Raw genomic sequence first — 22,697 nt, forward strand, 5'->3', positions numbered from 1 at the left:
AGATGATCATATCAACAGTTATTATTCATTAAAATCAACATAGTGTTAAAACCAAGACTGGAATTCAGGTGTCTAAATTCCCAAGGAGAAAACTAGAAAGAACACCTTGTTTTCCATACTGGAAAAATGTATTCTATCTCAGGACACCAGAAATAAAATTCATTGAATCACGTACAAATGAAATGCTGTTCTGAGCAAAGGAAATTTTTTTTCAAAGGGCCGGAGAAGCGTGGGAGGATCAGGATGTAAGCAGATGTTTTTTTTCATATACTGCTGGTGACTATAAGAATTGCTACAACTTTTTGGAAGGATAATTTGGCAAATGTTTCAAAATACTCAGAATCCTTTTGACTCTGCAATTACACTTCTAGAAATTTATTCTAGTAAATAATAAGGATGAATCAAAAAATTTAACAGGAAAAAATACTCATTCAAATACTATCTATAATAATGAAAAATTGCAAACAGTCTAAGTGACCAATGGTACAGGATTATGTCCAAACAATCACACTCTATGAAGCCATGAGATGATATTGTAGTATATTTAATGACATGGATGTTTTTTCATGAAGTTAAAAAATAAGTTCCAAAAACAGTATGCTCATTATAATGATAGTGGATTGAGGATTAAGCACTTCCTTTCTTTCTCTTCTGAAATCCCACTAAAATGGCAAAAAACAAAAGAAGCAAAACAAACCCCAACCAAGTCACATATAAAAAATTGGGAATCAGAATGGTTTTGGGCATTTTCACAGTGCATTGGAAACCAGAAGAAAAAAAAAATTTTAATTGAAGTACAGTTGATTTACAATGTTGTGTTAGTTTCAGGTGTACAGCAAAGTGATTCAGATATATATATATATATATATATATATATATATATATATTCTTTTTCAGGTTCTTTCCCCACATAGGTTAGTAAAAAATATTGAGTATAGTTCCATGTGCTATACAGTAGGTCCTTGTTGTTTATCTATTTTATATATAGTAGTGTGTATGTATGAATCCCAAATTCCCAATTTATCCCTCCCCTGCAGTTTTCCTCTTTGGTAACCATAAGTTTGTTTTCTATGTCTGTGAGTCTCTTTCTGTTTTTCAAATAAGTTCATTTGTATCATTTTTTTTAGATTTCACATATAAGTGATATCATATGATATTTGTCTCTGTCTGACTGACTTCACTTAGTATGATAATCTATAGATCCATCCATGTTGCTGCAAATGGCATTATTTCATTCTTTTTATGGCTGAGTAATATTCCATTGTATATATACACACCACATCTTCTTTACCCATTCACCTGTCAATGGACACTTAGGTTGCTTCCATGTCTTGGCTATTGTAAATAGTGCTGCAATGCACATTGGGGTGCATGTATCTTTTCAAATTATAGTTTTATCTGGATATATGCCCAAAAGTGTGATTGCTGGATCATATGGTAGCTCTATTTTTAGTTTTTTAAGGAACCTCCATATTGTTCTCCATAGTGGCCACACCAATTTACATTCCCACCAACAGTGTAGGAGCGTTCCTTTTTGGAAACTAGAAGAAAATTGAGTGATGCTTTCAAAATTCTAAAGGAAAATTATTTCCAACCTAGAATTCTGAAGCTGGAGTAAAAATATTTTCAGAATATCAAAAAGTTTACCTCCCATGCAATCCTCTCATGAAACTTCTAGAAGATGTGCTCTACCAAAACAAGGGAATAAACTGAGAAAGAGCAAGCAGGGGGTACAGGAAGCAGGGAATGGATGGGAGAGAAGTCAGTTAAGGTCACAGGGTGGCAGCTGTGAACAAGGACAAGCAGATGACCAGTCCAGGTGGGGCAGGTGAGAAGGCTCTAGGAGAGATTTCTTCAAGGAGATGAAACTGATGTGTCTGAACATAACGAGGGGACATGTAGATAACTAGCAGAGAGTCTGGGTGGAAATAGGGATAAAAATATAGAAAACCAAGCAAAGGAAAACATACTTATTAACTCTAGAGAAATACAAAAACACTGTAGGAAAGGCAGCATATTCATAGTACACTACAGAGCTCAGCTGTAAACATTATATAACTACTACAATGTAACCAATAAATACTGAACAGATAAAAACACAGTATAACTGAATGGAAAGGATGGCAGTATAGGAGCCCCATGTTAGATGAAAGGGACTTAAATCCTCACCTTCCATAATGAGAAGTCAAGGGGTGTGGAGGTAAATTCCAAAAGATCATCTAAAGAGTTTAAAGTAGTGCTCACTTCAGCAGCACATTTACTAAAATTGGAACGATACAAAGAAGATTAGCATGGTCCCTGCACAAGGATGACAGGTAAATTTGTGAAGCATTCCATATTTTTAAGCAACCTAAGTGTCCATCGATAGATGAATGGATAAAGAAGATGTGGTATATATACACAATGGGATATTGCTCAGCCATAAAAAAGAATGAAACAATGCCATTTGCAACAATATGGGTGGATCTGAAGGGTTTTATGCTTAGAGAAATAAAAGTCAGACAAAGAAAGACAAATACTCTGTGTTATCATTTATATGTGGAATCTAAAAAATAAAACAAATAGATGTATATAACAAAACAGAAACAAACTCACAGAGAACAAACTGGTAGTTACCAGTGGGGAGAAGGAAGGGGGGAGGGGCAAGACAGAGGTAGAGGATTAAGAGGTACAAACTATGTAAAAAAAAATAAGAAACAAGGACAACACAGAGAAATATAGCCATTATTTTGCAATAACTTTAAATGAAGATAATCTATAAAAATATTGAATCACTATGTTGTACACCTGTAATTAATATAGTATTGTAAATCTATACTTCAATTTTTTTTTAATTTTTAAAGAGTTTAGGGGCTTCCCTGGTGGCGCAGTGGTTGAGAGTCCACCTGCCGATGCAGGGGACACGGGTTCGTGCCCCGGTCCGGGAAGACCCCACATGCCGCGGAGCGGCTGGTCCCGTGAGCCATGGCCGCTGAGCCTGCATGTCTGGAGCCTGTGCTCCGCAACGGGAGAGGCCACAACAGTGAGAAGCCCGCGTACCGCAAAAAAATAAAATAAAATAAAATAAAGAGTTTAAAGTAATTACCCCTGAGAAGGGAAAGTGGGAGAGAAAGGGAATCAGTGCTTTTCCTAATAGTCCTTATAAAGCTACTGAACTCATTAAACTACACGTATGTTTAAACTTTTATAAAATAAAAGTAAAACTAAACAAAACAGAAATAAACCGTCTACTATGATCCAACATGCCCCCTCACTACTTGTCTAGTGTCTGCTTTCCATGAGGTCAGGGACTGTGTCTGCCTTGATTTTCTCTTTTCCTAAGAACCTAGTATAGAGTCTGCAGATATAGAAGCTCACTAAATATTTGTGGGATGAATGAATGAATTTTTCTTTAACAAAACGTATGCACAGAAGTAGAAAAGAGAATAGTGTTCTATAGTAAAATGTTAACAGTAGTTGTCATTTGGTGGTGAGATTATGTGTACTTAAATATTTTTCCTATAAACATTCTGTAATAGATATGCATTACTTTTATAATAAAAATTATTTTAAAATCTGTTTTATGGACAATATTGGGAAACACCACTAGTTTCAAAACCGAAAACACAGGACTTCCCTGGTGGCATAGTGGTCAAGAATCCACCTGCCAATGCAGGGGACACAGGCTCAAGCCCTGGTCCGGGAAGATCCCACATGCCGCGGAGCAACTAAGCCCGTGCACCACAGTTACTAGGCCTGCGCTCTAGAGCCCGCGAGCCACAACTACTGAGCCTGTGGGCCACAGCTACTGAAGCCCATACGCATAAAGCCCATGCTCTGCAACAAGAGAAGCCACCATAGTGAGAAGCCCGCGCCCCGTGACAAAGAGTAGCCCCCGCTCGCCACAACTAGAGAAAGCCCGTGCACAGCAACGAAGACCCAATGCAGACAAACAAACAAACAAACAAACAAACTGAAAACACCTCATGGGAAAATATAATCATTTAAAGATGACTTAAACATTTAACTCATAAGAAAATCTAGGTTTTTCTCACTGAACTTTAAAAAAGAAGAAAGATAAAGTGATGTAGAATAAAATGTCAAAATATGTTTATCCATAAAAGTCAGTTTCTTAAATGTTACACTTAAAAGCCAAGGTGAAAATTATCATTGCTTTCTAAGCTATTCATTGAGTTTGTGCTACTTCACTTAAAAAAAAAAAAAAAAAAAAAATCTATCAGGGCTTCCCTGGTGGCGCAGTGGTTGAGAGTCCGCCTGCCGATGCAGGGGAAGCGGGTTCGTGCCCTGGTCCGGGAAGATCCCACATGCCGTGGAGCGGCTAGGCCCGTGAGCCATGGCCGCTGAGCCTGCGCGTCCGGAGCCTGTGCTCCACAACGGGAGAGGCCACAACAGTGAGAGGCCCGTGTACCGCAAAAAAGAAAAAAAAGAAAGAAAAAATCAAATTTAAAAACAGCCTCATTGGGCCTCCCTGGTAGCGCAGTGGTTGGGAGTCCGCCTGCCGATGCAGGGGATACGGGTTCGTGCCCCGGTCCGGGAGGATCCCATATGCCGCAGAGCGGCTGGGCCCGTGAGCCATGGCCGCTGAGCCTGCGCGTCCGGAGCCTGTGCTCCGCAACGGGAGAGGCCACAACAGTGAGAGGCCCGCGTACCGCAAGAAAAAAAAAAAAAACACGAAAAAAAACAGCTTCATTGGACACTTCTAACTTGGGGCTTAGCTTTGCAAATATCTCACCCCAAACAGGATAAGAATGATTCTATTTACTCTTTTTTTTTTTGAAAAAGAAACAATTTTAGTTTCTTCAAATTCAGGTTTATGGGAGTTTGTACATGAAAAGTAAAGTAAAAACAACCCAAGCATCATTACCTCGTTACACTTGACTCTCTTCTGTCTGTGCCTCAGGCGACACAAGGCTGAGACCAGCAGCATCTCCTGCTCTAAGGCCTTGGCTTTCACAACCAGTTGGCCCTAACAAAGCAATTTACTTTTTAAAAGTCTGTCTTCCGATCGGTACTGCTTCTGCAAATAAATTTGTGTGCCATGTGTCTACTGCAGGCATATATGCGTGTTTTGGGAAGGCCTTGGAAAGCTCCACACTGTAACTCATAAATCCTGTAGTTTGAAGGAGCAGTGGCAGCCTGCAAAGCAGAGCCCAAGTCAGAAGTTACCTGTGGCTTTCTTCACACTGTTTCTCGGCTGAGCGGGTGTGGGGCGGGGAGTCTTCACGGGGTCTCTGGGACCTTCTTGGCAGTCTCCTCCCCTGAAGCCAGGGCAGCACCTCCATTCCAACTGTGTCACCGTCTTGTACCTGGTGACATATCTGGGTCTGACATTCACACGATAACTGCCGAAGAAAAAGGTGGCATCTCTCTTTACTGGCTGCTGTTGCAAACACCCCCGGCCCCCCTGGCTGAACCCGAATGAAGACGCTCCAGCTCTCCAGGCTGACCCAGCGGGGATCACTGGTCTCCTCTAGTCCAGCCCTGCCCCTGCCTTCCTCCAGCTCTTGCATCCACCTGCCCTCAGCTCCCCTCCCACTAAAGGCTGGAGAAACAGACAACTCAGAAAAACTTGGCCCATGAATCTCATTGGATGTGGACATTGTTCACAAACTGGGCTTTTATTTCACCGACAAACTTATACAATTCGCTGCTTTGTGGAGGTTTTTCCAAGGTAAGTCAGGGCCATTTGGTTTGTGTTTTAGAAAAACACCCCGGGTGCCCTCGCCTCCCATGGCCCCCTGTGTATTCATCTCGGCACCCTCTTTCCCAACACCAGCAAAGGGAGCAGCGAGCCTCTGGAGACCCACCTCACGCTATTTGTGTTCAGATCTTTTTAAAAAGATGCCCCGGTCCACACAGCTAATGACAGAAATAAGGAAGCAGAATTGGAACCATTCAAAAATCCCATTTACGGTGCACTTGTGTATCACATAGAGACCCTGGCAACAAGCTGGAAAGTCCTTTAGAGCCAGGGTTGGACCTCAGCCCAGAACAGACAGCGACAATCCAGAGCCCCTGGGCGCTCAGAGGGACCAACCAGGAGCTCACCCCCCCCCCCCAGGGGCCCTCCCTGCTCACAGCACAGAGGCAAGCTGGCTCCTGGGTCACCCCGGCTTCTCTTTCTGACTGGGAACGACAGCTCTCTTGAACCTCGTCACTTTCTCTTCATTTCCAACACCAGCACGAGCAGCTAGCCCCCTTTTGGGACCGATTCCCAGAAAGAAACAGGCTTTGCATCACGTCCTCAGGGTTGCTGTGTGCTGCTCAGGGGGGCATCGGGGGGCCTGGTGCCAGCCTAGTGACTCCATCAGGCCCCAGCCTTGTGGCAGGTAGAGTTCAAAGCTACATTCCTGAGAAAATTACAAATGGCTAAATGTAATGGACTTCTGGCATCTTCCCTGAGGGTCCAAACCATGACACCCAAAACCTCACATGCCAGGAACTACCTCACGTGCCAGGACAGGCAAGGCAACCCTTCGGAATTCCAGGAGGGCCTGTCGACAGCACTGCCCCAGCGGGAGTGTCCCAACACTTCACTGACCCGTCTCACCTGGTCTTGTAGGGCAGTGGTTCTCAACCTTGGCCGTGTGTTAGAATTACCAGGGACCTGTGAAAAATTACCCTTGCCTGGGTCCCACCCTCAGAGGCTCTGATTTAATCGGTCTGCAGTGCGGCCTGGGTGTGCGGATTTTGAGACACTTGGGTGGGAGGCTTTTTAAGGAAAACTGATGAGAAAGCCCAATAAGTAAAACATAAGAGAAGGGCTGCTCAAGGGGTCAGGGGCAAAGCAGGTGCAAGACCTCCCCTCCCAGTTCTTCATTCTCTCATTCCCACCACGTCCCCCATCAAGTCCCCACTATATACATTATTCCTTTTCCAAAAATGAGAAGACAGAGGCTCGTAGAGGTTAAGTGACTTCTCCCAGTTCCAATGATCAGGAAGGGCCAGGACTGGACTTTAATGCCGTGTGCTCGCCTGGACCCCACAGGGCCCTCCAAGCACACAGAAGCAGCCAGTCTCGCTGGCAACTGCCTTCAATTTGAAGCAACTGCACCCACCCAGACATGTTCCAAAAGGGCCCACAAGCTGGGTAAGAAGGCAGCCTGAGCATTTAATTCGGTCCAGGTCCACACTAGCCCTCAGCCCCCTAGCACCCCACCTACCAAAAGCATCCTCTGTGTGGTCCCAGAAACTACAGGAAAAGAAAGAAAAATTCCACTTCATTGTTTTGCAGGCTCAAGCACAGCATAATGCTGGAAAAATGTGTAATCTCAGAAAAACTTGGTTCCTCTGAGCATTTAGGATTGAATGTGAAAATGTGTCTGCTCTGGGGTTTTCTCCGTGTGCCGGGAGATGACAGCCCTCATTAAACCTTTCTGGCCGTGGCTGAGCCAGGCCGAGGGGCCCAAACCCCGCGCTTCGATGCCGAGGGACATGGAACGACCCCCCACCCCACCCGGGGGACTTAGCCCCTCACCGCCCAGCCAAGCGCAAGAAAGTTCTTGCTTTTCCAACACACTTCATTCTTTTCGCTTGAAGGCAGTGATGATTTCGGAGCTAGCGCATAACTTAGGAAAGCTCCCTGGAGCACCCTCCTTCCTCTCCGTCCCACCCCCACCCCTACCCCTCACTCCCACCCCTCACCCCCACCTCTCACCCTCCACCCCTCACCCTTCACCCCTACTCCTCACCCCCACCCCTGTCTCACCCCCACCCCTACCCTTCACCCCCACCCCCACCCCTCACCCCTACTGCTCTAGTTTCCGGTTTCAGTGGACTTCAGGTTGACCGCATCTCCAACCAAGTTTCCAGCCCTGCGTGTGAAAGCAGTGACAGCTGGAAGCCACTGGGGGCCACCTGAGCTCACAGCCACATCTCTGCACAAGAACATGATCCCTGAGGCACTGGCAGGTCCCCAGGACTCCTTTCAGGGGGCTGTGATGGTGGGAGGTGGGGGTGTCCAGCCCCACAGCCCTACTGGCATATCCTGGCAGAAACCGGGCTGCTGCTTCCACGGGGGCAGCCAGGGAGCCCCCCAGAGGATGGGGAGGCACCAGGTAGGACTCCCAGGCCTGCCCCCATGCCCTGGATCCGCGGGACAGTATCCTGGCCAGGGGGCCTTAAAAAAATGCTTAGGCCTTTACCCTCAAAATTCTAATTTCATTGGTCTGGGGCGGGGGGACCCAGGTGTCTGTACCTTTCAAAAACTCCCCATGTAATCACCAAGTGCAGCCAGAGTTGAGAAGCACGCCCCAGACCCAGGCACCCAGGGGGCCAACAACCAGGCAGCAGCCCAAGCGTCACCCCAGAGCCCCTGGGCAGTGGGTGTTTGGAAGATGCTCCGTGGACATTTACTAAATCAGCAAACTGCACCCAGCTGGGGGCGGCCAAGGAAGGGCCCACAGCCAACGGGACAGAGTCACTGCCTGGTGGGGCTGGAGCCCGGGGGCTGACTGGGCTACAGCCTTGGTCCCCATCCCAGCCTCGGGTCAGGTCTGTAACAGCATCCTTTCCAGGGGGAGCCCCGATCAGCTGCCTCAGGAAGCCCTGGGGGCGGGCAGTGAGCTGCCCCACAGCCCTGTCCACTCTCCCCAACTCTCCCCTCCCCAACTCTCCCCTCAAGCCCTTTTGGGGGGTGAGACAAGGGCTCACCATTTTTACAAGTTCAGTCACCATGTCAAGCACCAGATGGGCCCAGGAGATGCTAATGAGAAGGAAGTTGGAAGAAAAGGACTGGAAGAGTTGAATCAGAGCTCAGGGACCACATGACGAAGTGTCCCTGTTAAAACAGAATGGGACAAAGTGTGCATCCACTTGACGTCACCCCCACCAAGACTCCTTCCCACTGGTGGGAGGTGAGGCCTCGCCTCACCTGCTTCGATTCGCACTTGTATTTGCTCATCCAGAGTTCATCCTCCCCATCAACCGCGGGGCCCTTGAGGGCACGAACTCCTGTTGGCTCTGTTCTCTACAACATCCCCACTTTTCAACACAGTGTCTGTCCTATTGTGCTTAATAAATAACTGAGTATTAATCGTTAATCAGTAACTGATTGATCAAACAATTAATTAATGACACTAGGCCTACTTTTGACAAGGTTTGGGGGAGTCCAGTGTCCATAATAACAACCCCAGAGCGACCCTCAGGTCTAACCCAGCTGAACCCAGGAGGTTCAGTCCTCCCAGAGCCCAGTCGAGCTCCAGGGTCCACAGTCATGTGAACGGGACAAGAATCAAACACCAGAAGGTGAGCCAGTGCTGGGCTTTCCAAGAAGACAGCCATTAACCGGGGGGCGGTTGTTTAAATGTAAACTGATTAAAATGAAATAAAATTGAACATCTACTTCCTCAGTCACACTATCCACATTTCATGAGCTTTATAGCCATAGTGACTACAATATTAAATAAACAAAGTGAATATCTCCAACGTCACAGAAAGTTCTGTCGGACAGGACTGGGCAAGAGCGTCGCAAGATTGTCAGGGGAACAGCAACGGGCTCACGTCTATCTGTTCATCTGATTTCTCCTCCCATCTCCCCAGCACTGCAAGTAGAACATTGCTCTGAAATAACCACACATCACTGGCACAGGACCATCTAGACAGTGGTTCCACAAGGTAAGGGTCTTTCCCCTGCATTTAGTGTTCACCTGTATTTTATTTTAACACTCTGCACAAACTGAAAACCCAGAGGCCCCCTGGGGGCACTCATTTGACCGGGATTTCTCCCGAGAATGGACTTTATAGTAAACTCCTCTCCCTCCTCCAGTCACTGGCTTGCCCCCCAAAACCTGGAGTCAACTCTTGTTGCTTCATTCCGTGTGTGTAGCTCCACCCAGTATCAATCAGAACAGGACAGAGGATGGAAAAGAGGCGCTTCCCCTCCCTGGTAGGGAGCACCCAGGCCCCGGGAAATAACCACTTCCCCAGGGAAAAGGAAAATCCACACGAAAAGGTGAGAAATCATCTCCCAGAGTTTCTGAATGCGCACCCAGGGCAGACTTGGGCGTCTGGCATTCAGCTACTGCTCCAAGTTTTCCATAGGGCAGTTCACTCCAGCCACAGCAATTCCATCTTTTAAAAACTGTGGTACAGTAATGTAAGTATGTAAATATACATTACATAAAATGTACCATCTTAACCATTTTTAACAGTGCAGTTCAGTAGCCCTAAGTACATTCACAGTGTTGTGCAAACATCACCACCACCCATCTCCATAACTTTTTCATCACCCCAAACTGAAACTTCGCACCCATATTAAACACTAACTCCCCATTCCCCGCCCCAGCCCCTGGGAACCAGCATTCTACTTCCGTCTCTATGAATTTGACTACTCTAGGGACCTCATACAGGTAGAATCATACAGTATTTGTCCTTTTGTGACTGGCTTATGTCACTTAGCATAATGTCCTTGTAGGCGAGGAAGACACTTTTCCTGTACCCTCTTAGATTTGTTCCTGGAGTCTGTGAATTAAACTGACAAAAGACAGATTAACAGGAGAAAAAGACATACAAATGTTACTGATATGAATATTTTCATGTGCATGGGGGCTTCAGGAAAGAAGTGAAAACTCAAAGCAGCAGTTAGACTCAGAGGCTTATGTACCATTTTAACAAAGGATGATAAAATGTGGAGAAGGAATCAGACAAAGGAAAGGGAGTTTGGGCTTCTAGGGGCAATAAGTTGTGGGAATGTGGGTAGGACACTAATGGGTGATAACGGCTATTTTAGTAAGGTTTGTTTACACAGACTCCTCTCTGCGCTGGCTCTCTGTCTCTGGTGATTAGGGTCACTCCCCTCATCCCGGTATAGGAGAGGCAGGAAACTCACACCCTGCTTTTGGGAATAAATGGGAAGGGCAGAAAGGCCTTGTCTCTGAGGTTTCTCAATGGCCTTCAGCTCAAAATAATCAATATGGAAAAGTGGCACGTTTTGAGGTGGTCTGTCCTGACCCCCTTCATCTCAGGCTCATCCATATTATAGCATGCATCAAGATTTCCTTTTTAAGGGGACTTCCCTGGTGGCTCAGTGCTTAAGAATCCGCCTGCCAATGCAGGGGACACGGGTTTGAGCCCTGGTCCAGGAAGATCCCACATGCCGCGGAGCAACTAGGCCCGTGACCCACAACTACTGAGCCTGCGTTCTAGAGCCCGTGAGCCACAACTACTGAGCCCACGTGCCACAACTACTGAAGCCTGTGCATCTAGAGCCCATGCTCCACAACAAGAGAAGCCACTGCAATGAGAAGCCCACACACCACAACGAAGATTAGCCTCTGCTCGCAACAACTAGAGAAAGCCCGCGTGCAGCAACGAAGACCCAACACAGCCAAAAATAAATGAATAAATTTATTTTAACAAATTTCCTTTTTTACACAGAAATTCACTTTTACAAAGTTTGGTCTCAGTGCTCTAATTTAGAAATTGCTAAGACAGTGGACTGACTTTCTAGGAACTGCTTGTGACAAATGGATTTGCTTTCTCTTTTGTTGTCGTTCTACCAATCAATGAATATATAAGTGAACTTTTTATTAAAGTCATGCTTTGCCAAAAGTAAATACAGCAGTGGCTATAAAATTTGAAACAGAAGAGGTTTCAGAACTACATGAAGGAAAAGTGGTTCTGCACTAGCAGAAGAGACACTTCCATCTGAATCCACTGTGTCTACTGACGATCAAAAAATTGGCCATTTGAGGGGCTTCCCTGGTGGCACAGTTGTTAAGAATCCACCTGCCAATGCAGGGAACACAGATTCAAGCCCTGGTCCGGGAAGATCACATGTACCACGGAGCAACTAAGCCCGTGAGCCACAACTACTGAGCCTGTGCTCTAGAGCCCGTGAGCCACAACTACTGAGCCCATGGGACACAACTACTGAGCCCGCGTACTGCAACTACTGAAGTCCGTGCGCCTAGAGCCTGTGCTCCACAACAAGAGAAGCCACTGCAATGAGAAGCCCGCGCACTGCAACGAAGAGTAGCCCCTGCTCGCTGCAACTAGAGAAAGCCCGCGTGCAGCAACGAAGACCCAATGCAGCCAAAAATAAATAAATAAATTTGGAAAAAAGAAATTGGCCATTTGAAACCATGTGCAAGACAATCTGAGGAGGTGACTCTGGTCCCCAAGGCTAACTGTCCACATTCTGAAAAAGTCTCCCCCCACGAAAGAGTGAAGAAACCAGATAGCCTTCTTCCAGGTTAAAGCACATCACACACACAAATCACAGTTCTCATCTTATCTTTTTCTGCTACATTGCACATTTTTAATTAGATCCCTGCCTGGAGAAATTAATAATGTGGAAGGAAAGAAATGCTCAATATTTTGCTTGACTCCTTAAGGACAAACCATTTAGGTTTTAAAAGTCAGAAGGCTTGGGCAAATATATTTCTGAAATACAAAATGCATCTAATGAATCTCGAAGTCATATTGATGTGCCCTAATTAAAATCAGATTACAATACAGCTTTATTCATTTCTTCTTTTTTTTTTCTTTTGGCTGTGCTGGGTCTTCGTTACTGCGTGCGGGCTTTCTCTAGTTGCGGTGAGTGGAGGCTACTCTTCGTTGTGGAGCACAGGCTCTAGGTACGTGGGCTTCAGTAGTTGCAGCACGTGGGCTCAATAGTTGTGGCACACAGGCTCAGTAGTTGTGGCTTGTGGGCTCTAGAGCACAGGCTCAGAAGTTGTGGCGCATGGGCTTAATTGCCCCACAGCATGTGGGATCTTCCCGGACCAAGGATCGAACCTATGCCTGCCAATGCAGCGGATTCTTTACCACTGGACCACCAGGGAAGTCCCTGCTTTGTACATTTCTTAAATTACAGACCCTAGACCAAGGCAATGTGCTCAAAATGAAAGTGTATGTATAGCAGATTGTCTGTTTCCCAGTACAAAGGAGATACTTGCTGGAGAAACCACAATTGTAAGCTGTTTCTTTTTCCATTTCTTCTTGAATTAATTTCCTTCCGTACTTAGAGTGGCAAGTTAGATTCCAAACCCTAAAATCCTCTTTACTTCTTAGCCATTTTCTCTGATCATACAGCATAATGAGTAGAATAAGTTTTCCCCACGACGGATCACCCTCCTTAACCCTGAGGACAGAAAAAATTCTACAGTCCTGAAAGAAAGGTGATTGAAGGAAAGCCCAGCGGCTCAACTGAGAGGCTGTCCCAGCTCGGCTGCAACAGACAGTGAAGTGTCATTTTCAGATTTACCATAAGAGCGGCCGGTACCTTCCTTCGGAGCAAACTTGCATTGCTAAAAATGACATCATCTCCAAGCGCGGGGCGCGCCCAGCAGCATGAAATACAGTTTACGCGTGTGTACCATGGAGTCCCGCATGCTTAGTTTTAACTTCCTCACTTGGGGAAATACGTGACAGAGCTCAAGTCTGCAGTGGGGGAAGGGCGAGCGAGCGCGGAGGCCTCCAGGGCCCGAGCACCACCCCGGCTTTCTGGCGGCTGAATAATCCAACACTAAGGAAGGCCCACGTTCCCCTAACAATTCTTTTGGGGAAGGGCCATCACTGCTGCAGGCTGCTTTCCCCAACTCCATTGTACAGGATTCCATTTCTCGAACGCACATCCCCTCTCCTCATTCCCGGAGTCAGGATCACAGAGCACCCTCCGCCCCAGTCGCGCCCGGATGCGCTCATTCCCCATGTTCCCACGGTGTGGCCCGGAAAACAGCTGCGGCCTCAGCCTTTGGCGTGATGCTCACCCCAAGGGTGACTTTCTGTGGTTCGGGAATCCAAATCCTTCTTCTCAGAGCCACTGAATAACTCTTTTGATCATTTCCTCTTTTTTTTAAGAGGAAAAATGATTTCCTCAAATTCTCCTACAGAAGTCACAATAATTTCGAAAGCCCTTTTCCTGTGTGTCCCCTGCCTCGGTTTGCAACATTCCTCCCCCCTCAGGCTCCAGTCACTCTGTGCTTTCTCTTCTCTCTCAACTTCCATATCCGCCAGCCACCCTTCAGCTTGCAGCTGCCCACCCGGCATACTCAGTACAAGCGGCCCTCCGGATCGGCAGTTCAGCATCTGCAGGTTCAACCCACAGCAGATTGAAAATATTCATGCAAAAAAAAAAAAAAAAAATTCTGGAAAGTTCCAAAAAGCAAAACGAATTTTTCATGCACCCAGCCACTATGTATTTATATAGCATTTACATTGTATTGGGTATTATAAGTTATCCAGAGGTGATTTAAAGTATACAGGAGGATGTGCATAAGTTATATGCAAATATTATGCCATTTTATATAAGGGACTTGAGCATACGTGGATTTTGGTATCTGTGGGAGGTCCTGGAACCAATCCCCTATGGAGCCCAAGGGACGACTGTACTGCTTTTCCAAACAAAAAGGGAACTGGTTATGATACCCCATCTGTAATCAATTTTGGACCTTTGGATGGCGGCAAGCTCTTAAACAGGCCTCACCTGGAACTTGGTGGCAGTCACTTAGAAGCTTAGAAAAATCCTAAGACAGTAGGAGTTTCTCTGCAGATATAAGTACAACATTTTCGTCCTTTGGGCCAATTCATTCTCATTAAAAAAAAAAAATCTGGGAATTGAAAACACAGGAACACATATTTCCTTTCTAATTTATATCACACTGGGGGAAAAAGGACCAGAATGTTATAACCTAGTTTCATATTTCTCATTGTCCAGGCGAACCCCGTATTACTTTATGTCTTTTAAATCCACACTTAACAAAGTAGAGACATTACATTCACCTGCCCTCTGCTTAGAGGGAGCATGGTTTTTCTTTGGAAGATGCTACCACAACCCAGCCCACCTCCAGGCCTGAAGGTGTAGACAAGGAGAGGGGGAGGGGCAAGATAAAAAGAAGAATTTTTCTTCTTTGCTTTTAAATAGAAAGGGGTGATGGAGGCCGTGGAGGAGAAAGAAGCGAGGAGGAACTTTTCTCCAAGGAGACTTGGGGTGGCCAACGGATTTTTAAGGTTGGTAACACCTGCCATGTCCGTTAAGCCATTTGTGTTGCTACAGCATTCACTGAGCCCTCGTGCTCATGCCGGTTTGTGGAACTGGATTTTTCTTAAGAACTTGAGGGTGCGGTGTTCCATACCTCGGCCAGACCCATGTGGTTCCGAGAAACCCCCCCGCCCCGGAACCCAGGTACTCAGGGACTGCAGAACAATAGAGCGTGGGAAATGTCCCAACCTAGAGGGAAGCTTCCAGCCATCACAGTTCTTGTAAACTGAGGGGGAGTGAGACAAATATACAGACTTGGAGGTGAAGAGGAGCTGTGGCTTGCTTCCCATCTCTTTGAAATCATTTTTTTAAGAAAAATTACATAGATTGCATTATCTTGTTTTGTTTATTTAAATAAAACCACTAAGATCTGTGGTTTGCATAGTAGCTCTCATCCTCCTCATAAGCTGGGGCCTAAGCTGTCCCATTACCCAAAATCTTCACTACAATTTACTTCAATGAGTCTTTGCAAATAAAATATACAAGCAAACGTGGTATTTTCAAAGAAGTCTCAAAAATAATCTTTAAAAGAATTCCCTATATTTTCAGTATTTTACTTTCTCAAAATGCACTTTTTATTGGAGTATAATTGCTTTACAATGGTGTGTTAGTTTCTGCTGTATAACAAAGTGAATCAGCTATACATATACATATATCCCCATATCTCCTCCCTCTTGCGTCTCCCTCCCACCCTTCCCTAACCCACCCCTCTAGGTGGTCACAAAGCACCGAGCTGATCTCCCTGTGCGATGCGGCTGCGTCCCACTAGCTATCTATTTTACATTTGGTAGTGTATATAAGTCCGTGCCACTCTCTCACTTCATCCCAGCTTACCCTTCCCCCTCCCCGTGTCCTCAAGTCCATTCTCTACGTCTGCGTCTTTATTCCTGTCCTGCCCCTAGGTTCTTCAGAACCATGTTTGGTTTTTTTTTTAGATTCCATATATATGTGTTAGCATACGGTATTTGTTTATCTCTTTCTGACTTACTTCACTCTATATGACAGTCTCTAGGTCCATCCATCTCACTATAAATAACTCAATTTTGTTTCTTTTTATGGCTGAGTAATATTCCATTGTATATATGTGCCACATCTTCTTTATCCATTCATCTGTCTATGGACACTTAGGTTGCTTCCATGTCCTGGCTGTTGTAAATAGAGCTGCAACGAACATGGTGGTACATGACTCTTTTTGAATTATGGCTTTCTCAGGGTATATGCCCAGTAGTGGGATGGCTGGGTCATATGGTAGTTCTATTTTTCAAAATGCACTTCTATCTTTGGTCACTGTATCCTCCCAATTACACCAAGCCATTTCTTAGAGCTGTGTAACATGAACCCTCCCCAAATCAAAGCTATATCATTCTTCACCCAGAGAGTCAATGTACGCTTACACCTTGGTAAAAAAGCTTTCCAAGGTCACAATGAGATGACCAGTTCAGGAAGCTAAACGACAATGTACATCATTACTTTGCTTGATTTAACTGGAGTCTATCATATCACAAATCCTCATTTAACTGCAAGCCACTGTATTTTCATTTATCATGAACAATCATTTCAAAGACTATACGTATGTCACAATTTCCATTTTAAAAACACAGCCACGGACAGTTGTTCAAACTTATGGTCTCCAGGTCTGAAACCTGAAAACCAAACTCAGCACATATGAGTCTTAACAATGGGAGGAAAAACAAGCTGAACCTTTCTCTCTCAAGAATGAATGCTAATGCAAACTATGGGCTCTGAGTGATGATGTGTCAGTGTAGGTTCATCAGCTGTAAGAAATGCACTGCACTGGCGGGGATGTCGATGGTGTGGGAAGCTGTGCATGTGTGGGGACAGGGGTTTATGAGAAATCTCTGTACCTTCCCCTTGGTTTGCTGTGAACCTTAAACTACTCCAAAAAATATAGTCTTAATAAAAAAAAATTCACATGCTTTCTCTTTCATCCACTCATTCAGTAAACAACCTTTGGGTGCCCACCAGGACCACACTATGGCTTTCCTTGGGCCACCAGTATCTACTATGGAAGAATCATACTTGGCTGGAGCCCATATACTCCTATTATCCATAACAGTCACTGTTCTAGTGCCAACTCAGCCAAAGACCAGTTACATCAGACAGGACATATATAATTATTTTTATCATAAGGCAAAAATTTGCAATAAGACTAAAACTATGGGCTGCTTCTATAAGAATAGACCCAGTTGCCCACATGCAGGATTAGAGTTGATTCCTGATCATCAAAGGTGGTGAACAGTGAGGCCGTGATCGTTCTGTGGATAAAGGCAATACTGCCATAACCTCCAAACAACAGTCCATGAACGAATTCACCTTCTTTCACAAGGTACGGTCCTTTTTATCCACACTGTTGACAACGGACTAACAGATGCTCAGAGACCCTAAATCTCAGCAGTGCTACTGTGCGTGAAGCACGGTGAAATGGTCACCTGGCCGTTCCAACTCGGTCACTGCTCACCCCTCCATGGCCAGACCCACTTCTCCCACCACATCTGCCTCAGCACTGCCCACCAGGGACCCCGGCCAGGCTCCCAACAGGGCCCCTCCTGCCGTCCCCCAGACCCATCCATCCTCTCCCCTCTCAGACCCATTTTGCACAAATTGCCAGATTAACATTTGGAAGCTCTGTTGGTGTCCCTGATCTAAAACCTTCCATGACTCCCCTTTGCCTAAACGATAAAGCCCAAACTCCCAACCCTGGGTTATGGCTTGAATTCTCTGTCACCCCCAAAATATGTTGGAGTCTGAATCCCAGTACCTGGGAATGTGGCCTTATTTGGAGGTAAGGTCTTATAGGGGTAAGCAAGTTACCATGAGAGCATCTGTGTGGGCCCTAGCCCTCATAAATAAGGGGAATTTGGACAGAGACATACAGGGAGACAATGACCATCTACAAGCCAAGGGGAGAGGCTGGGAACAGATGCCCCTGCACAGCCTTCAGAGGGACCAGCCCTGCGGACACTGAGACTTACTCTTCCCTTCACCCCCTCCTCCAGGCCCTGGCTAACATTCTCTCTTGGCCTCTGCTGGTATCCTCTCCCATATGCATATATTTTCAACTGGAACCTACCTTCAAAGCCCTGCTAGGATGTCACCACCCACAAACAAGTTCTCAGATTCCTCCTGGCTGGAAACAGTTTCCTCCACCTCTGAACATCCTCAGCTGTTTGTGCTTCTCTCATTGAAATTCTCTTGCCTACCTTTTACTTTGTAATTATTTCTGTTTATGTCTCATTTCACCTACTGGACATGAACTTCTGGAGGGCAAGAGAGAGGTCGGGTTCCTTGCTGTGTCCCCATGGGGCCTAGTCCTGGGCCAGACAGAGGCCATGACCAAAAATATTTGTTTAATGAAACCAAGGAACCAAGACTCTTCAAATAATAAGTCTACTTTAACCCTACTGAGTTTTGTGCCAATTCGAAATGGTGTATGCTAATTACGCAGCCTCAATCCAACATTTCCCGGGGCGAAAATGTGCAATGTGTTTTTCTTACTCCATTATGTTTTATCCAGCATTCTACATCTGTTATGTATTTACCATCTCAATGGGTCTTCGGAAAAATCAGAGCAGTAACCTTACTATCAGTATAAATGAGTTTCCACACTGTATTTCACCAGGAGTCCTCAGCTATAAAACAACTGTATACAAATGGTGGTGGACACATACAAAGGAACCCTACTGAACAATACAAAGTAATCAGCTATCGTTCCATAGTACAACATGGATGTACCTTAACATAACCATGCTGAATGAAAAAACCTAACGTGATACTACAGACTGTATGACTCGACATAAATCTCTAGAAAATGCAAACTCATCTGCGGTGACGGAAAACAGATCATCAGTTACCTGAGGAGGGAATGTGTGTGGGCAGCTGGAGGAAAGGATTACAAAGGGGTGTGAGGACATTCTTGGGGGTGATGGAGATGCTCCATATCCTGGTGTGATGTTGGTTTCACAGGTACAGACACATGTTAAATTATACAACTTTAAATATGTACAGTTCATGTAAATTATAACTCCATAAAGCTGTTTTATATATATATATATGTACATTTTGTATATAATATACGTATTTTATATATAAACATATATTTTATATATAACATACACCTTATATATATATTTTTATGCATTCAGGTACTTTAAAATCTCATCAGGGACTTCCCTGGTGGCACAGTGGTTAAGAATCCGCCTGCCAATGCAGGAGACACAGGTTCGAGCCCTGGTCAGGGAAGATCCCACATGCTGCGGAGCAAGTAAGCCCATGAGCCACAGCTACTGAGCCTGCGCTCTAAAGCCCGCGAGCCACAACTACTGAGCCCATGTGCCACAACTACTGAAGCCCACGTGCCTAGAGCTTGTGCTCCCAACAAGAGAAGCCACCGCAATGCGAAGCCTGCACACCACAAAGAAGAGTAGCCCCCGCTCGCTGCAACCAGAAGAAAGCCTGCGCGCACAGCAACGAAGACCCAACGCAGCCAAAAATAAAATAAAATAAAATAAATTAAAAAAGAAAAAAATCTCATCAGAATTGCAAAAGCAAAGTGCTAGATAGTCTTGACTATCTGATTATATATCTCAGTGAAGAGAAAACCCAAACCAGCATTATTAAGTCTTTTTCAGAGTTTCAAAATGAGGATTTAACTAAAGTTTTGTTGTTTTGAGTTTTTTTTAATGTATCAGATTACTGTTCAGACACACAACCAATTGTTTTATCTACTGGGAACTCAGGCCTAATATTTATTTTTGTACTTTTGAAGGTATGGACCAATGATTAAGGAAAATAAAACAGAATTTTCCTTTTTATAGCCACCTTCAAATTGCCATTTTGTATAAAATAACACAAAATGTCAAAGATGTAGATGAACATTTTAGACATATGACAAAGAGTGGCTCCTCACCGGTATGGTTATTTCCCACTGTCGATTCTGCTAAGGAGGGCTTAGAGGGCGCCGTGCAAATCGGTTCAGGAAACAAGCCATGAATGGTATTTCTGCCTTCCCTCTCTCCTGCACCGTCAGTGAGCAGGGAATCTGGGTTACATCTTGCTAGTTGTTTTCTGCAGTGATGCAACAGAACGACTCCCAGATACCTTGAGAGTGGCCAGAAGATGATGCAACATGTTGGGATGAGAACAGACACATCGTTTATCATGACGGAGCCAGGGCCCTGACGCTGCACTGTGGTCCTGGAAAGCTGCTGCCCGAGCAGACAGCAGCTGGGGAATCTCCAAGGTGGGCCACCTGATGTATAAACCAGGCCTGAGCACCATCAGGGCCACGGCCGGCCTAGAGATTCTGTAATGTTCAAAATATCCAGACAGGCTCGCGAGGCCTCCCTGCACAAGGCTGTCATCCCCCCAGCATGTGAGAGCTCTTGGGGTTGAAACCAACAAGAGCCAGAGAATCACTTTATTGGTGAAAAGATCTCTAGTGAAGGGCTGGATTGTGAAACTTGTCCCTGCCCTGAGCTCTGTTGCAATCACCACCACAGCTTTCGGACTCCGCTTTCAAGATACACGGAAAAGCTTCAGTTAGCAGAACACAAGTTGCATTTTCACCACCATGGTTTAGAAAAAAAAAAAAAAAAAAATCTAGGTCCTTCTCTCACGATCCTTTAACAGCATCCGGGCTGGGCACATGCAGGGAAGCAGCTTTCAGCAAGAGGGAAATCTCTAGTACTTCATAGTGGACTGTGAGCCAATCTCAGAAAAGATAATCTAGTAAGCCCACACGTTTGGCAGACCCTAACAATCACAAACGTGGAGAAAGATGGGAGAAGTCAGGGAAAAGCTGAGAAGTCTCACGGCAAATTCCCTTTCGTCGGAAGATCAGCTTGAGAAGACTTCATCTAAACTACCTGTCTCAAATTTCTTTGAACCAAATGCTCAGCAAAATACACTGTCCTGAAAGGCTGATGCTGCAAAGAATAATTTTTAGGCGTATTCCTTAATCTTCTAATATTTTTTTAGGTGGAAAAAAAAAAGGGCAGCTGGGTCCTGACACACCCAGAAAAGTTTGCTTCCACGGCATTTTCAAACCAGGAATTTGGTAAGTTTGAACCCTCCCTACTTTTTTTCAGCACCCATCGCTACTTTAAAACAGGAAGGAAAGAAAAAACTTATTGGTGAGCTTCATTTTCATCATTTCATTATTTTTTCTTCAGTGTGAACTGCTGTCGTACTGAAAACTACTCTGGTCCTCTCTTGATCCTCGCAGGAAAATCGTTCATCAGGCAAAGTCACGCTCATGTCGTTTTATCAAGTGGGTCATTGTTATTTTTAAGTCCAGAAAACTGCTTCATCAAGCACAGAAGCAGTTAATTCTGAGTAGTGAAACAGTCATGTAACCAACAATAAATCAGAACATTTGGGTGACAGTCTGGAAGTAATCTGAACACTGGCAGGCAGCTTTCGGCTTTAAAAAACAGTATGTAAAACACTGGGTAACTGTCATACACAGTACCTGCCTCATTATTCACATTCAGTAAACATGAATAACATCTTAATGTTCCCAGCACAAGGAAGAGGAGCTTTTCCAAGAGCAAAGAATTAAAACAGCGTGTTCTTGGCTGGATGCAAGATGGCTGGGCCTCAGCAAAGGCATCCTTGAACACCCAGCTGACCTCGCTCTACGGCCCCGCCATGGACACCCAAACACCTGCAGAACCAGGAACCAAGGTTCCCATGGCAACCAGAGCACTTATTTAAATCAACTGTAACCACTTGCGTGCTTTCCCCAAAGAAACTCTACGACTGGCTCTGCTTCCAAAACAACCTCTGAGTTTAACTTCACATTGAAAAGTCGATTTCAATCATTTCCTTTTCTTAATTATTATCTTAGCTCACTGAATGTATTTATTTCATTCTTAAGCACCTCAGCCGTTCTCTAACTTGGCGGGAAAGTCAAAGCCTTCAAAGAGGAGACCACCCGAGAAGCAACAAATGGAAACAGTGAGAACAAGGACTGTTCGTTAGACATGGCTAGTGAGCGTACCTTACAGCTCTGTCGCCTCCCCCGTAATGTAGAGATGAGGAAAACGCACCTCAGAGAGGCTGAGTGACTAGCCTGAAGTCACACAGCTCAGCGGTGGTAGAGGTCAGGCCAGAAGCCGCATTTTCTATCTCCTCTTCCAGAACACATTGGCCACACCAGCCAGCCTCGAGGGACTACCTCAGGGGGACACCTGCCCCCTGACCTTCCCCCGCCATCTCCCCTTTTCTCGCTGTCTCAGAACTTTAATTCAATGACCAAGTGCCAAAGTGGTGGAATCACAGATCGTTGGAGGAAGACCAGTTAATGGGAATAACATGAGGTTTCACAAAAACAAACTCCTTTCCTTAAGGCCATAAGCGTTATGTGAATTCTATTCATTCTTTTCCAAGATAAGAAAGCTAGAAAGTATAGCCCATAAGCATAAAGTTCTCTTTCGAAGACCTCAATCTCTGCCCTATCTAATCTCCTGGCTGAGCTTGTGATGAGAATAAAATAAAATAATGAATGTGAAAATGTTCTGGAAACACCAAAGGGCTCTACAAACACAGCATCTTATCTACTGGGACCCTAGGAAGAGGAAAAGAGCAAAAAAAGCAAAAGAGCAAAGCAACTTGAAAGGAAGGCCTGAGAAGCCCAGGGAAGCAGAAAAGACTGGTGAGGACAGGGACCCGAAGAGGGGGATGCAGCAGGGCC

At 45.2% G+C, this 22,697-nt stretch overlaps 1 protein-coding gene across 1 annotated transcript in view; it reads right to left on the minus strand.

Moving 5' to 3' along the window:
- EMILIN2 (elastin microfibril interfacer 2) overlaps nucleotides 1–22,697 on the minus strand; it is a gene marked incomplete at its 5' end in the record, with an annotated part of 52,906 nt that overhangs the window by 24,512 nt on the left and 5,697 nt on the right. Inside the window, one exon of the mRNA XM_082640412.1 lies at nucleotides 5,167–5,342. Within this exon, the coding sequence (XP_082496538.1) occupies nucleotides 5,167–5,342 (176 nt within the window). The remainder of the gene's footprint in view (nucleotides 1–5,166; nucleotides 5,343–22,697) is intronic.

The sequence above is a fragment of the Mesoplodon mirus genome (assembly GCF_964341445.2).
Source record: "Mesoplodon mirus genome assembly, chromosome: 13".
Lineage (NCBI taxonomy): Eukaryota > Metazoa > Chordata > Mammalia > Artiodactyla > Ziphiidae > Mesoplodon > Mesoplodon mirus.